Source organism: Brachyhypopomus gauderio, chromosome 18, assembly GCF_052324685.1.
Source record: "Brachyhypopomus gauderio isolate BG-103 chromosome 18, BGAUD_0.2, whole genome shotgun sequence".
NCBI lineage: Eukaryota > Metazoa > Chordata > Actinopteri > Gymnotiformes > Hypopomidae > Brachyhypopomus > Brachyhypopomus gauderio.
The window spans coordinates 18671271-18689441 of NC_135228.1; the positions used below are offsets into that span (position 1 = coordinate 18671271).

General features: G+C 47.0%; 1 protein-coding gene across 2 annotated transcripts in view; it reads right to left on the minus strand.

The window, feature by feature from the left end:
* The window catches only part of efna5a (ephrin-A5a), a 41473-nt gene that overhangs the window by 13514 nt on the left and 9788 nt on the right, over positions 1 to 18171 (minus strand). Inside the window, exon 1 of one of the 2 annotated variants that reach the window (XM_076980031.1) lies at positions 9854 to 10659. The exons of the other annotated variant lie outside the window; for it this stretch is intronic. Coding sequence (XP_076836146.1) covers positions 9854 to 9870 — 17 coding nt within the window. The 5' untranslated portion in view covers positions 9871 to 10659. Of the gene's footprint in view, positions 1 to 9853; positions 10660 to 18171 lie in introns of those variants that run through there. 2 annotated transcript variants of the gene reach the window in all.

Here is an 18171-nt window from a genome sequence, read left to right on the forward strand (position 1 = left end):
GCATTCTTGTAAACTCTAAACATTTCCCCTTGAACAGTACGCATACTCTAAGACTGCTATTAAATGTCTTACAAAACGATCCATCCTATATTCTCCCCACATTCTTTCCGGCAACATTTCTTCATTTGCAAACACTCGAGAGGCATGTGGGTTTAGACTTCTTCTGGCGGACTGTGGGGCTTTGCTGTTTCCTGATGAGCAACACCTGCAGCCCTAATCTGAATGTCCCTCATCCCCCACTCGCCGGGCTCCACTCAGCCATGCAGTGCATGCTGGGTTGCTTGGACACCCCGCCCCCCACCCCACCCCACCTCCCCCGCCCCCACCAGGCCTGGGCCGTCGGTGGCTTCTCGTAAACACTGGGATTTACTATCTCCGCTGGATGGGAGGTGATGAAGCAGGGAAGAGCAGCTTTCCATAAATCAAGTGCCCTGCTGGCTCGCTGCGGCCCAAACCAAACAGCACGCCACACCTAACGGAGGAAGACAGCAGCGAGAGGAAGATCAGGGACAGATGTTTGCTGTCTGGCTCTGATCGGGCAGGAAGGTGAACATGAGGAATGCATGTGGCTCTTGTGACCAGGATACTGTGTGAGCCGCACAATACACCCTCTACATCCTGAGTAGACAGCTCCAAGCTCAACAAGCCCTTTTGAGAAAATATTTATTATGGGCCATGGTTGCATGATTGACATCATAAGATAATATCCTGATTTTAAATACTGTAATTGCTGTGGTATCCTTTGAAGTGATAAATTATAGCCTGCAATACAAATGAAATAAATCTATGTTTGGAATATTTTTGTCTGTTGAGGACAAGTGACATTTAGTCAGTGCATTATCATCACAGCCATGATTATCATGGTTCTGATCTAGCAAGCCTGATTAATTCTCTAAACATTAATTTGAGGTCAATTGCATGTTAATATGGAACTGTAATCCATCAGATATATACAGCCATTTATTTAGCATCCAGGCTGGATCCACAAAGTGATTACCACCAGCCAGTAAAACACACACCACCAGATTTATCCCACCACCTCATGAAAGCACTATGCTACGTGGCGTTTACTACTCTATTGTTAGCTGACAAATGCCTTGACTGTTCTCACTTTAACAGACGTACAGAGTGGCCTTGCCCCAAAGACAGGAGAGGGGAACACTGACAGGGCAGAATGGAGAGGCAGCATCGCCAACACACGCAGTGCTGGGTATTAATACTCAGGCCACCTGCGAGGCAAACATACCAATGTCTGGTCTAGCACATGGGCTGTGTGAGAAGGGGAGATGAGAGTTGCTACAGACTATGACGCTTAGCCCTCCTCTACTTAATATAGCAACTCACTTGTAACTCACTGCTTTCGAGTTGTTCCCTGCGTGTCGGAAACAGCAATATGCCTGCTGGTTTATAGGTTTGCTTGTCTTATTTAGAAAAAATATGACAAAATTATGTTGCATGTCAGGTCAATATTTATGTGTTATGGGTAAGAAAGGAAAATGCAAGAAAGACCACACACATTTATTCACCATTTAGAGGAAAAGCTCTTTTCATGAACGGAACCTCATCCAGTTCTCAACACACCAAAGCACCTCACACAGTTCTCCACACACCGAGCAACCTGATACCTGCTTGCAAAGCAATTCTTTACAATAGTACTGGACCTTCTCACACTAGCCAGAGACTAGTTGGGGCACTGAATTTATGATTTTGCTACTGGACTGTTATTGATAAACAATGCATCTGGCTTTTACTGGCATAAACGCGTAGACAACGGCTGCGTTCCAAGGCCAAATGAATTGGTCTCGGAACCTCGAATGAAATAAAGTCAATTAATTTACTGAACTATAAATATTTGAGCAGCTCGACAGGGTTTGAAGAGAGCTCATAAAGACATAATACAAGCAAAGAATTGTTAATGAATAGAAAAATGGAATTATTAAGCCAGCCAAGATTTTTGCAAGACAAAGGAATTGCTCTGGTTTCAGCTTGCGTCACCAGGCCATAAATCCCCCCAACCAAAAAAAAAGAAAAACTGCACTAACAACACAGAGACTCTGCTGCTTCATCCATACCTCTGGAGAAGGACTTCCAGGAGAGAGAGGACTGGCTAGATAGGAGTGGCCAATAGCAGCGCTGACTGGAGAGGGGTGGCCAATAGCAGCGCTAATACACACATGTGAAGTGCTGACAATGGTAGACTGATGATGCTGATCGTTATCACATCAGGCACAATTACACAATGATTATTTTGCTGTTAATGAGAGTGAGAGGCAGGTGAACAGCATAGACACACACACACACACACACACACACACACACACACACACACACACACACACACACACACACACACACACACACACAAACACACACACATTCACCTATATCAAGGTAAACCTTTAGAGATTAAAGAACAGACTGGGAACAATAAACCACAGTAAAAAACACAATAGTCCAGGTCAGGAGGCACTTGGTGGTTCTGTCCAGTGGTGGGACGCACAGCCCAACCATGACTCTACATAAAAAAAAAATATTCGGTACCCTATTCTATACAAAAAAGCATCAAAATCAAACACACATACAAACATATATAGCGCCACTGGTGTATAGATACGGCCACATGAAGGGGGGATGTAGGGGGAAGCCGTGGCCCCTGAAAAAGAGAGACAACTCCCATCCCCCTGAAAACTGCTTTTTCGATCAATTTGATCAAATCCTCTTTTGGTCAATTTTATTTGTCACATGAGATGTCTGATGTCCATATTTTAATTGTGTCTATGAAGGAGATCTTTAAACCAAATCATGATCAGGAAAAAAATTATACTTTAATCCCCTCACACGCCCCAAAAATACACCCTACTCAAGTGAAAGTTTCCATTCCCTCTGATTTTTTTTTTTTTACAATTCAACCACTGGCCACATGTACACACAGACACACACACACACAGACACACAGACACACACACAAACACACACACACACACACACACACACACAGAAAACTCTGGGCCCACATTCAGTCCTCCCATGCATAGCATTCTTCTGGGCCTGCTGGCTCCTGTTGCTTCACACTTGTCCCACTGAAACTCAGCCACTCAAATGTTTTCGAGTCATCTCAAGAGTCTCTTAGCGAGCCTGTTAGCACGGGGGTAGTGTCAGGTGACAAAGCCAGGCCTGGAGCCTTGCAGGGGGCCTCCACCCCCCCGCCCATCCAGCCCATGGTCCACACAATGGCTAATTGGAAAGATCTATGGGGTTCAAAGATCCAAGGTTTAATCAGCATTTAGCACCATCTGGCTGTGGGCTTGCAGCCCCCTTCTGCTTCTCTTTATTTAAGACTTCCTGCTAAAGCTGGGGACGGCCAGAGTAGCTCCGAAACGCACAGAGATGACACGAAAGAGATGGCGGGATGACACGGAAGTTTCATTTTGTTTCTGAGGACAGCATAATAGCGCCCTTTAAAACAGCCAACACGTGTGGCAGGTTTCTATTATCAGACCCATAAAAAGGTATTTTTTTCTCCCCCATAGTACTGTAAATCCCCTACTGAAAATCCGATACACATGCAGGTGGCTGTAACTTGCATGCCTGCATTTCACTGCAACATCAGTAGTGCTATTAGACAAACATGTTGTCTTCTTCAATTTCTCATCCATTTCCTTTGTGTGACACTGCCGGAAAGCTGTTTTCTCACTAGAAGCGAACAGTAGCCTCTAATGAGTCTTTCACAGCGCTGTAGTGTTCGCAGTGAGGGGTTGCCAGGTCTTTCACACTGCCATAGTGGAAGCCACGAGGGTTGCCAGGTCTTTCTTCTGTCAGCAGCTCACGCTGAGGTATTTAACACAGTTTAGACAGAGTTCCTCAGCTGGGAGACCAGACGCGCTGCTCTGAACAAAAACGCAACACAAAGCGCTTTGCAGATTTGGTAATTTCCTCTACAAATCCACACGCAAATATAGCAGGAAGGTCGCGGGGCTTAGTGGATTCCAGGAGCATAGAATCACTTGTGAAGGGAGGGTAAACCAGGTGCAAGTGTTTATGAAAGAATAGGAGGATGGTTTTCTCTATCCCGAAAAAAATTCAGTAACTGGTAGCAACCATTCCTGTTTACCTGGCATATGACCGTGACTCAGTGGGTAGAACCGAAGATGTTTCGGCCCAGAGAGTCATTATTAGACACCTTGTTCTACATGCGTCAGAATATGTTCTTGGGTTGGGTGTCAGAGTAACATATGAAGCATCTAGCCTTAAGCCATTTCATAGTTCATAGCTGGCTGTCATCCACTCTTCATGTCTACCTCCCTTTATCAAAGGACTTCCCTGCCACACGAGGCTGTTGTGTGCTGTTGTTTAGAGTAAACATGATCATCTCCATTTCACAGCACCATCATCCTCCTCATCTAAGTGGATTTGAAATAGGAGACGCGGTTCAGCAGGGCCCGTGCTGCAGCTCAGAGCGTCCTCTCCCTGGCTCGTGGGTTAGGGTCAGGCAAGCTTCCAAACACAAACACGTCCTCCAGGCCGTTCTCCATTCAGGCCTAATGAGACTTATACCCTCCCTCTCCACACACACCCGGGCGGGAAAGGCTCCAGCGCCACCATCCGTGGGCTCTGCACGAGGATCCCAATCGAAAGTTGCCGGATCCGCCCTGAGCTGTGAGCTCATACAGTGAGAGTTAAGAGGATGTGGAAATGGTTAAAAGGACGAACACAAAGCACTTTGTTTCATCAATGGCCTCGTAGGCTAAGAGCGAGTGAGAAGAGGAGACCCCTGTTCTGTGCTTCGAGGAAGCATAACAAAGGCATACTGTAACTGATCAGGGTGTGAATAATTCTAAGTATTTTTTTTAAGCCGACCGGCTTCGGGCGTGTTGTGCTGCAGGCGGAATAACAGAGTGGGGTGACTGAACAGTGAGAGGCCGACGTCAGAGGGTTAGAACCAGCACACGGGTGGCATTCCAGAGTGCACTTCTGAAAACCCTGCAAGGAATTACCTGTAACTAAAACAAAAATTAGCATTTGTGTCAGTGTGAATAATAGCCAGTGTGTATGCTCAGTAAGTCAGTCAGTAAGTACGCTAGCCATTGCATATGCTAGTCAGCAAGTATGCTAGCCAATGTATAAGCTAGTCACAGTGAGTATTCTAGCTAATGTGTATTCTTGTCAGTAAGAATTCTAGCCAGTGTGTATGCTAGTCAGTAAGTACGTTAGCCAGTGCATATGCTAGTCAATAAGTATGCTAGCCAATGTGTAAGCTAGTCAGTGAGTATTCTAGCTAGTGTGTATTCTTGTCAGCTAGAATGCTAGCCAGTGTGTATGCTAGTCAGTAAGTATGCTAGCCATTGTGTATGCTGGGCTTGTCTTAATCCAGATTTGAAGCAAAAGTATAAATAAACAGAAAGGCATTCCTTCACAAGCTTCCCCACCATATGAAAGACAGTGCCGGTGTGACCTTATCCATGCAAGGTGGAACTATGCAGCACCTCCTCAGGGTGATGCTGTCGAGATATCAGAGGCCAACTTCAGATGATATACAAATGGATACTGTCCGTGGCACATGAGGAACAGATATCCTTATCTATACTTTACTTTCTCAGGAAGCATATCACCTTCGACTCCTCCTCTAGCCACAGTGCAACTACAGAGCTAAGGAGCACTGACCCCACACCTAACGCCTCCCCCTCCTTCACCCACACTCCAGTCCCACACACACCCCCACACTCTATCTTTGGAATGTGGGAATCTAATCTGCTGAGCACTCCAGGCCTGGGAGAAGACCCTCCGCGTTGACAGTCTGCCTCTTCAGACAGACACCTTGGGCTAGTTGGGAATGCCAGGAGAAGAGGCAGGACCTGATTAGGGATCGGTGCAAAGCTTCATCTCTCCACACCTTTCATCTCCACACGCCCCTTCCTGAGCCTCCAGCACTCCTCTCTGTCTACCTGTCTCAGGGCCTAAGCGAGGGCAGGTGGCCCAAACCTTACCCTGCAGCATGCCCGGTCCCCACCTAGCCCTATAGCCAGATCAAGAGAAAGAGGGTGGGGACCATGCCGTAAAAGCGACAAAAAAACCTTTATAGACCTATAGTATGTGTTTAACAAGGACAGAAAGGATGGCAGTAATAAGAAGCTAAACACCATTGATTCTCAAGTAATACCTGTTTTTAAAGGCATACTGATGAAAAGACATCAGGCAGTGCAGATTATCATCAAGGAAAACAGAAAATAAATCAATAAAGTTGTGGGATCTCTAAAAGAGATCAGTTCCAAGTAAAAAAAAAACAAGAAAATTATAAACAACTTCAGAGGCCAAATGCTTTTTAAAAGGACAATGCAAGACACTTATGTTTCTAGCAGATGAATCGAGGTTGTCCAAAAGGACACAGCTCAAACATACAGGAGTATCGCTCAGCCCCTCAAACACCCATAATCCACTAGCAAAACACAGATCAGTAACTATTGACCCAAGGCACAGAGCTTTCCTCAGCTCCTAGTTACACAGTAAAATAAGCAGCTGGAGTAAGGGAGGAGGACTCTGTACCTCCTATTCTGTTCTCGTCTTCAGTATCGCTGTTCTGCCTCTGGTAATTATCATTCATTCACTCTCCTCTCTGTCCCTTCTCCCCTCTCTCTTTCTGTTTTTCAGTTCAGGAGGGGCATGCAGTGGCCCTGCCAGATGAATGAGCCCACAGAGATTTGTTTTTGTCTCCTTTTTATTTCTCTTTCTTCTATCTATCTCTCCCCCCCCCCCCCCCCCCCTTCTCTATGTACTAATGACCGTGCTGCTTGCTGGTGCACGGTGGCTGGCCATCAATAACTCCTTAACACACACCCCCATCAACCCCGCCTTCACCCCCCTCATCCATACACCACCTCATCTCCACCTACTCCACCCCATCCATACATCACCATCACCCCACCTACTGCACTCCATCTATACACCATTATCACCCCACCTACTCAACCATCTAAACACCACCCTCACCCCCACCTACTCCATACACCACCATCACCCCCCACCTACTCCACCCCATCCATACACCACTATCACCCCACCTACTCAACCATTTATACACCACCCTCACCCCCACCTACTCCTCCATCCATACACCACCCTCACCTCCACTCCCCCCCCAAACCAAGCAGCAGATACAGAGGACCGAAGGAGATGAACCTCCAACAGGTGCCCGTCTGCCTCAGGGTCCACACTCTACTGCTGGACCCTCCATACCTCCGCACCGAGCCAACGTGGCCCTTGGCCTTGTTTGCTTATGACCCCCACGTGTGCCGTCCGAGCACAGGCCGCTGACGGTAGCACGTGCCTTGTGGCACTGCCTGTCTGCGAGGGTGAGACAGTGACCTACGACACACAGACACATAATGCGTCTCGGGGCTCGACAGCTTATGAAAGAGACAAGGCGAGACGAACACTTGTTCAGGGGCTGTGAGCGGTGGTGTGTTACGGACGCTCAGTCTCTTACCTGAGCTGAAGGCACACAGCATCAAAGGAAGAGCGGTGGAGAGAGAAGGTGAGAGAGGGGGAGTGGAGTTTATTTGTTTACTGTGTTCCACTGCCTCTACATTATATTATTTAGCCGTCAGGGTCTCTTAGCACCTAAAGAGCTGTTATTTCACTGAAAGACCACACTAAGCAAACAGCCATTTAATAGTTCCTCTCTGTAAAAGCACGGGTGTCTACATATGAGGGATTTGCCTTTAAATGGCTCCCTATTAAAATAATGAATGATTGATTGACTGGCGAGTGAGAGATATTACGTTTCAAGCTCATGTTAATTAGATGGTTGATTAAAGCTAAATGTCATTACTGTACAGCATTAGGCTATAAACAGAAGATGGAAAGGCAGAATACAGAACTCTGCGCTCAGTCTTACCTCATGATAAACCCATGGTTCCTAACACATCAGGTCACACATGACCTCATGGTACTTTCTTACGACACCATGTCCATTAGCCAAATGGAGAACATTTCAGGAACACTGATCAGGAGCTTGGCCTGGTGAACTTCCATTCTGCCACGCTGTGCACTAACCCTATCAGGTCAAAGGCTAATAGATCTGGCCCATAAATTCTCTGCGGGTAGTGGGAGACGGCCAGCCGCAGCAGAGACCTTTAATTACGAGTGATGGAGTGATGGAGCGATAGAACTCGGGATCCTCTCCTGCCTTCCTCTCTCCTGTGTCCTCTTCTCCTGAGTTCTCCTCTCCACGACATGGATTAATGTACCGCTTTTGATGTCACCACAAAGAGCAGCCACAACCTTATGGTGACCAAATGTGCAGCTTTGGAACAGCCAGTGATTCACGAGGCTCGTTTGACTCCCCATTCTGCACAGCAAGCGTTTTACATGCACAGGCAGAGGAGGCAACGCAGCGGGGGTGGGGGTGGCCACATATGACTCAGGGCGATATGGCGAGCGCTGTCATCATTTAAGGATGCGCTTGATTTGAGCTGCCACTGCCATGCTTGAGTTGAGAGTCTAGAGGTTTTTTTTTGACTAATGCAACTTCTCTAGAAGCAGTCACCCTGACTGGTTAGAAATTGGGTCCAGCTTCACTCCAGTCCACACAGCACACTCTTAATCGCTCGTGCTAAAGTGGCCTCCACCCTTTGACTTCACCGATACAGAGAGCACTACAGCAGGGCATTTAAATCTAACCACCAGAGTCCAGCTCTGTCCCAGAGGTGCACTAATAGTTTACTGTGTGAAGCTGCCTTCATTCCTGCAGAGGCCCGCCGGTCCACCTTTAGTACTGAGCCACACAGCCAATGGCAGGTGACATGAATAGACACATGCGATCCCTAAACGGCCTCCTGAAAAAGATGTGCTGAATGTGCTGGCCTCTCACCAAAATGCTGCCAGGTAATTGAGATTAAATGCACATCCCTATGAATTATTGATCTTTTTGTGAGTGTTCCACAGATCTAGAATATCTGGGGAGTCATTAGAGCTGCTGTCTGGCTCGTACACTGCCGGAGGAAGACACTGACAGGGTGTAAAGTCAACTACAATGAGGTCACGCCCCCTCCCCTTAACGCACAGATAACAGTGCACACGCCACCTTCATCAAAGGCACATGGGGTGTTACACAAAAATAACAGATTTCTTCCCTCGCCGTGGTCTTCTTTCCCTCCTCTTGACAATAACAGATGGATCCCACCACATTCCAGTCACCCCAGAGCCTTTATGGGATTTGTCTTGGCCTCCTTAAACTTTTCATCTTTTATCGTGCTAGACAACGCGAAAAGCCGCGAATGTGGTCTCAGCTGCGTGAGTATGTATGCGTGAACACACACACACACACACACACACACACACACACACCCATCCAAAATCATGAATCGCTTCCCTCAGGCCCTTCACCGAAACCTAAGTCACACCATATGACTCATAGAATTCAAGTCAGTCCTGTTCCTGAGTATTCGACAGGACGGGTATGGGAAGGTTCGCGGGCGCAGCTCCGTGTCCACGGCCCACACATAAGGCAACACTGGCACAGGGATTGGCACGGGCCTCCTCTATAAGATACAGGTGTCATGACACTGGAAAACAGGGCTCTGTGGGCGTCCCCGAGATGCAACGTCACGTAAATGAGATCAAGAGACATACAGACAGGAACACAGATGATACGTCTGATACCAGCAAGTTCTCACACTGTTAACAAAAGGGCCCACCACACAATTGCCCATGGAAAAAAAAAAACCCAGGCTGCTCGTACAGACATCAACATTGTGTTGTACACAGTAATTATCTCAGTCAGAGACTGGCAGCGGAACAATTGCCTTTTCATAGTGGATCAGGAGAAGAATGACTGGCCAAAGCCACTGCCATGTACCTGGTGTAGTCTTTCATCGCTCCACGCTCTCTCCATGTTGAAGGAACCACAGGCAGGAGGAGTGATCACGAGTGGTTTCGTATGTGAGGCTGGTGGTTGACATTCACACAGTCCTGCGGTGTAAGATGGCCCTCTCGGTTGTCATGTTGAGATGAGTGGCATTTGAGACACGGCAGATTTCAACAGAGAAAAGGTCAGCATGTCAGTCGGTGTAGTCTCTGAAGATGCCACTATAAACCTACAAATCCCACTACCGATGAGGCTGCAGTCACTCATTTACATGTGATGAGAAAAGGCCTCATTGCATCAGCATCTACCCAACACTTTACACTGCAGTAGCTTCTACCCAACACTCCTCAGTACACCAGCATCTACCCAACACCATCACTGAATCAGCATCTACCCAACACTTTACACTGCAATAGCTTCTACCCAACACTCCTCTGTACACCAGCATCTACCCAACACTTTACACTGCAGTAGCTTCTACCCAACACCCATCACTGCATCAGCCTCTACCCAAAACTTTACACTGCAGTAGCTTTTACCAAACACTTCTCAATACATCAGCATCTACCCAACACCCATCACTACATCAGCCTGTATCCCACACTCCAGCCCTCAGAGGGCCATGGCTGAACCATGTACTGTGCGGAACAGTAATTTGCCGAATCACACCGATAGTAAGCATGCTCTATTTCACCAGGAACCCTTGCAGGGGTTCTGGCCTGTACAGTATCCACGCCATCTGCTTCACCAACCACATGTATGGCAGGAGAAAAGGCCCAGGTCACCAAGGAGCCAAGAACCTAGTTTCTCCTCTCACAGATGGAGGAGAACACATCTCTGTGGCATGACCTGCAGCTGCCGCCTTGCTATGAGGCGATATCATTGGATTTTGTCCAAATCTAAGAAAAGCTATGATTCCCCCCCCCCCCCCCAAACTCCACCACTCCCCATATTCCCTAAGCTAAACTTTTTATATAATTTGGCTTGAGCAAATTCTTACAAATTCTTACTAATCCTGAGTCCATGTTGAGACAGCTGGGGTCTCGCTGTTGGCATGGCTGCAAAAGGAAGCATGGAGGCGCGTGGAGGGTAGAGTCCACTAATAATCAGCCCGAGAGCAGCATTCCTCCGTCTGGCCCACGCAGGAGCCCAACGTGGCTCTTCCTTCACCGGCCGGTGATTTAACACGGCAGACGGGAACACCTCATCCGTCTGGCTATGCGTGCCAAAAATAAAAAGAGATGTTTATTTTATTTACAGCCTGTGGAAAAATGAAGGCGTCAGAGAAGAAGACCCTGCAGGTTATCAGAGGACCGACATTAAAAGAAAGCACATGTTTGGCCCCACATGAGAGGCGGGTGTCGGAGGAGGAAGAGAGGAGGAAGAGGGGAGGCTGGGTCTGGGTTGATTCCGGCCAGCCATTGCCACAGTGTACTAACAGTATGTATTAACAACACACATGCAAAGTTTTCAATGCACCAAATCTTAAGTGGTCAGTGGCTGTTGTAGATGTAGATGTCACTTGTTTTGACCTGTGTAAAATGTTATGAAAAGAAAGCACGTGTTTCATGTCTATTACCTCTGGTTTGTGGAGATGTAGCTCCAAATCTATTTCTGTGCTTTCCCAGAAACAAACTGCAGAGTGCAACACCATGAAGCTGTCTGCCCACAGACCCCCAGTGCTTCAAAGAGAAACAGACACCACAGAGGAACACACAGCTAAAATGCCCGGGGTATGTGTGCTTAGACACATTTGAGTGTGCTTCGGCAAGTTTGTGTGTGTGGCTGTGTGTCAATGTGTCTGCTTAGGCACTTTTGTGCATGTGCGTGTGAGTGTGTGCGTGTGTAAAATCCTATCAATGTCACAGAGGTCACGCTGCCTCAAGATAACCCACAGAGATTGCTGTGAGATCCTGGGATTTTCAGGCCTTTTATTTTGTGATTAGGTGCCACCAGAATTTCTTTGGTATCACAATGAAGCCTTTCATGTTCTGGGCACCTCAAGGTTTAATAGGCGCTTCAGTGCATTCAGCACAAATGTAAATAGGGGACCCGGTCACTTCACAATGCTCATTCAAACCATAATTGTATATAAACCAGCGTCTATTTACCACAGGAAGAACTCTCTCCTTTTTGTCGTTCAGTGTATGTGTAATTCCCACAGGAAATGTGGGATGGAAGGCTTCTTTTCTGTCTCACGCTGAGCACAGGGGTGCGCATTTAGTGCAAGCGTAGCTTCGTGGCCAGCTTATTCAGCTGAGTTATGTCTGGGAGGACGTTTAAAGCCTAAAGCTGCCAATGGACTCCAGCACAGAAAAGAGCGTTACAAGAACAAGTCCACTCAGGGGCTGCGACTGGGCTCGGAACAACAGGGAAGTAACCGTATTTGCTGGTGCCATGACAACAGTTCCACGAATAGCCGCGTGTGCGTGGCGATCACGCTACTCTCTTATTCATGCGCCACGTCCTTTGCAGTCACATTTCATCATGCGTCTCGGAATATTCCCAGGCCGTCCGAAACGAGCGGCACCAGGTGTGTGAAAGGGCCCAGATGTTGACTAACAGCACAAGCCCCGATGTTTATGCATGGCCGCGTGGTGTCCATGCAGGGGTGCGGTAAGGACAGCTCCAGACACGGCCTACGTCCTCGTACGTCACGGAGGGAGAGCGCACAGATCTGAGGGTCTCCTCTGTACGGCCGGCTTCTCTCAGCACTTAACCAGGCTTACATCAGCATCTTACGGGCAACGCCACATCAAGACGGGGCAGCAGGCCCACTTAATCCCAGGGATTATTCACACACCAAGCGGACGTCGCCGAACAGCTGAGCCGTGGGGGTTTGGAGGCCACACACTGACGGCACGTTTTCGTCGGGAACGCACCTGGTGGACTTGCGTCTAACCACGGGCAATATGGAGATGAAGGGGAAAAAATCAGCACGGGACTGATCTAAGATCCATGTGGATGCACCATGCTACGCCCGACATTCTCACACTCTGCACTTGGGTGGGGGGGCATGTTGCCATAGCAATGGAGGACCGACAGGGGTCAGCAAGAGCGACAAAAGCAGGGTCGTTCAGGGTGAGGTTCGGCCGGCCGACCCTGCCCGCCAATCTGCTGTACAGGAAACCGCCAACAAAGGCCTTTTTAGACACGCACAATTAGGCTGGCACCGGGGGGCATGCGTGAGGGTTCACGTGCACATATACATGCTCCGGTGCACACTTAAGCCCCTTCCCAAGGTGTTCGAGTGAAAAATCCACGCTTAGTCGGCCAAAACGAAATGGGATTTAGCAGGTAATTTCGCAGGCAGAAGACAAGAGGACAAACGGCAGTCAGATATGAGAGGGGTGGCTGTCAAAAGCAGCTGCTACCAGGCGCATGTCCGGACTGTGGTGGAAGCGGGCCTGGGGACGCCTGCTCGGCTGCCTCAGTGAGAAGGTGCGCCCGGAGGGGTCTGCCGCCGATAATCACTCTCATGGCATGCAGTTTCCTCCATCTGTGAGAAAACAGCCTACACTACTGACCAAGGGAAACACGCACACATGCACACAGGGTGGAGTTGATGTTCGGGCCACAGATTCCAATCACTCCCGGAGTTTGCGCTTACTTATTCACTGGCAGAACACAAAGCCTCACCGCAATGTTTATTTATGCAGCTAATAGGCCAAAAGCACTATAAACTCCAGCCACTCACACAGAACATAACCTCCTAACTGAGCGGGGTTATGACTGCAGAGAAGCTTCCGCTGTAAGACAGCGAAGAAGACGAGATGAAGCAGCGCTCTTCTCTTGCGCCCTGGGCAAACGTGCTGAGAGCACCTCTCAGGGCCAGAGCAAGGTGCCAGACGCTATTAAACTCCTGCGCCATGGACCGCGTGGACAAAAGTGCTTTTCGTATCCCCTCATTTACAATGATTTCGCTCAGTGCTTCCCTTGTCTACTTCCACACGCTAACCGGAGAAGACCGACCCAATAAAAAAAGCACATTTGCCCAGTGATATTTTTACCCACAAAACAAAAGCAAAAGGCGGACCAATAGCTAAAAGGGGCTAAACAGTAACGTCAGTGTTCTGGAATGGTTATCAGTTATCCGGGCTAATCGCTGTGAGACAGGACTATGCACTCCTGAAACATGGCTCGCTTTGCTAAGTGCTGTGTTCTGCGCAACCCCTTTAACACGGCACACAGGTTACTGCAATGACGAGTCTCAGGAGAGAAGGACACATGGCTCGCTATCAGATATATCAAATATCGTACGGTTAGCATATTTTCTCTCATAACACCATCAGAATGCCCTGGTAAAATGCCTGTGGTTTTAACACAGTCATGGGACTAAGCAGGCTCCTCTCTCTCTCTCTTTCTCTCTCTCTCTCACACGCACTTTTCTTTCTGTCTCACTATCTCTCTTGCGTAAACAGGCGAGTTTTTTTGGCACTCGCACCGATTCAATTAGCACCTGAAAGACACTGGACTCCTCGGGGTAATCATGCCAACTTGTTTTCACGCTCTTTAATTGGGGGACTCTGGGAGCCTGTTTGTGGAGCGCGGCCTTCGCCAGGTCTGCCCTGTGCTCTCACCACTTCTCCACTCCTCCGTTAGCTTCCAGCCCTCCCTTTTGCAGTGATTTTACATGGCAGGTTCAGGACTGAGGCAGTCTCGAGGCAGTCTCGAGGCAGTCTCGAGGTGATGCTTACGACTAACTGGATGCGCCTGCCTACCATTAATCACTGTGAGGAGACTATTAGTGAACACTCTTCGCACTGGTTCCATCAGCGTGTCGAGCTTCCATTAACACAGTGCAACTACCATTAACTCCCTGACTGAAGCTCATTTGGGTGGCAGCTTACAGAGAGAAAATGAAGGGTGAGTGGAAAGACTGCACTGACAGAGTCATATTCATCTTTTTTTTTCTTCAAAGGTGGTGTAGGTAATATATAAAGGATATGAAAAAGGTCTCCACCATTGTTTCTGTAGTTAGTGAAAGCCTGCAGGCCAGAGAGAGATGTGTGTAGTTATTTGAGAGTAGAGCTTACTGACTGCGAAAGACTGAACTGACTTCTCCCTGACAGTGCAAATCTCCCCGCCATGCAGGGTTATTTGAGTAGCACCACCAGCTAACAGAGCTGAATAATGATTTGGGTTAGCACACACACACAGAGTCACAAACATACACACAGACACAAACAAACAAATATGTATTTAGCCTCCCAAACCTCAACTCTTTATTCACTAGTGGAGAGGGAATCTAAAACATGTTTAAAGCAGGATTTTAAAAATTGGTGTTTCCAGAAGGCTTTTATCATATAATCTGTTATGAGGTGAAATGTACACTTTTGCAAGGTGACCTTGATCTTTGCCCAAGTCCAAACAACAAAAGATCCAGGAGTCATCCTGACCAACTGCTCCTGGGGAAGCAGGCTGATTTTTCGCTCGGCTTCTAAGAAACATAAAACACTCTAAATGCATCATAAACATCTCAGATTGCAGTGCGGTAATTAGCCTGGGTCTGGAACCTCTTCCCAGGCTGGGGGCTAACACACACCTCATCTGGTACGAGACGACAGCTTGCAGTCGCGTTAGAGTGACCCCCGGCTCATAAACCTCTGGATCTACCATCACACTGCTGCTATGAGGTCAGCATCCCACTCTTTCTTCTGCTTCACATACAAGAGCTTGTTTCCTCTGTTCCTTAGTAAGAAAAGACAGAAATAATGTAATGTTGGACCCCGAATCGCACACCTGGTCCCCATGTCACCCCTCCATTCTGGAGTGTAACAAAAGGCTTTGGAGAAACATACTCAAGAGTGTTGAGGGCTGCTACACCATTCGCAATTTATTCCTTCAATTCTCCCTGATAAGATTAAGGAGCAGATCTGTTCAAAGTGTTTCGTTTCAGCTGAATAACACAAGGACCGCCAATGGGAGCAGACGTTTTGGGCCAGGATGTCGCATGAAATAAAGTCGGAGGACTAATTAAAAAGGCTGCTATATCTGCTGAGTGTGACGGCAGCGGGAAAGGGGGCTCCAGTGAGGCGGGGCCTTCTGCAGTGTCTCCGCCCCCGTCTGCTCACATGTTCCCGCAGCAAATGAAATTAGCCGCTGGGACTGCACGACGGTGCGGGATTGGATTAAAGTCGAAGAGCATGTGGAATCGCCCGTGCTCACTGCCCACTGCCCACTGTGTCACTCACAGCATTTTGCAGCCCCTGAGCAATATCGCCCTCGACAGGTAGAGACGCCACGAGCTACCAAACAATGGAGCACGAGGCAAAGAAAACGCGCCATAATGAGACGTGTGATCAGGCAGGGAGTCGTGGCCATGGAGAGAGTCACAGCCCCTCTGGGAAGGACAAACCAGGGGGAGGCATGCTCATAAAATAACACCAATATAAGACGTGTATCCCAGGATCTCACAGAGATACAGTGAACACATGGCGGAGCTACTGGGATAAGGGAGCATTGACAATAGATTATTATCAGTTGACCAGTGTGATCTGGGTGGGGGAGCACTGGTAGGAGTGACATCAGAGGACCAGCAGAGAATAAAAAACGTCAAGGCTGAGGCCCAGTCTAAAGCATTTCTGACCTCACATAATCTGATATCCACCCTTAAAAAAGGTTTGTTGGCCAAGACAGACAGCTGGCGACGGAGAGGGGGAGAGAGAATTGGGGGAGGGCCCTGCCTCCCGTAACATCCTCACATTCAAATCAGATAACTCAGAGAAAGCCTGAGGTCTTCAGGAGAGTGTGCGTATCCTTCAGCTCTTATGAGTTAAAACAAAAACACGTCATTCTCAGCTGTGTTCTCAGTCAGTAGGAAAACTGGTGATTTCAATACTACACGTACAGGAACTTTACGCAAATGACAGAAAAAAGCTAAAGTGAAGCTGGAAGTGCTGACAGCCCATTTCAGGTTTCTACAGCATGCCACTCTGATCTGCCTGAAAATATTCACCCTCCCAGAATCTTATTGGGTATCCCACATCTGCAGAGTGTGTGTGTCGGTGGTTCTATTGGTTGATCTTTCTGACCACTCCCACCAATTTCTCCATTTTGTGACCTAGTTTAATAAAGTCTATGTAGTCATTACAACGCAGTAACAAAGCAAATTCGATAAGAATTAAAAGAACGGCACAAATTAAACAAGAGACCTGCTGAAGGGTAAGAACCTACTTACGCCATAGCACAATTCACCAAAAACAACACTGAAAAACACTATCAAGCCAATCAGCCACTAGTCAATACAGCAGAGTAATTAAAGACAACATAGTAGAAAATCTTACTGAAGAATTTTAGTGGACTATTTGATATCTGAGGACAGGCGAGCTGGTCTGAACGTCCCACGTGCATCGCGTGTCTACACCTCACTGAGGCAAAGCTCTCACATCCATGTGACTACAGCGATGTCACGCATACCAAGAGCACTTTACAGCTCTTTCTTAAGTCTTCAAATCATGATGCTCAGAGAAGCATAACAGAGGACAAGTCAGCGAGAGAGAGACAGTCACGAAAGGGTCGGACATAACCCTTCACCTCCCGGCCTTTCTATTACACACAGATAATGCAATTTACCAAACAATACAACTTTTCCAAGTATTAAAAATGTAATGGAAAAAATTGAAATAATTTTCAAGGCTGGTCTGAACAGTTAAAATTTATACTATTTATTTTGAACATACAGTAATACTGAAATTGCTTCGACTGGACCAATTGTTGGACTATTCAATGATCCACTTATGTCTTTACAAAACCTATATATAAAATACTTCTGGTCTCACAAAAATTGAAATATTTTTATTACAACAAAAATGAAAGCTAGTGATCCAAGTGTATAAAATAAAGTAAATTATAAGTATTGATAATAGTAAGGTACGTAAAAAGGTACCAGTACATAAAACAACATTACAACGGACAACATTAATGTAGTGTTATTGTTAATGTAATTAGGTAATGTTATTTTAAAAATTCTGAAATAAAAATATATTTTGGGAGCAAGAAAACACATCACTCATATGTCCACCAATCAATACAGATTCACAGAAACAAATAAATTGTATATGTCTAAGTCTACATACATATATCAAAATGTATGTATCTTTCTTTTGATAATTTTATGTAAAGCAATAATATAAGGATTACAATAATTAAGGTCTAAATATTTAAGGATCCCTCTCTATATTACATTAATAAATAGTTTCTATCCAAGGCTTTATGAATTCTGTGTCTATAAAAACATTTTAAAGTTACAGTTCACAGAAATGACCTCTGCCATCCTTATAGTTCACCTCAATGAAACAGAAGCACAT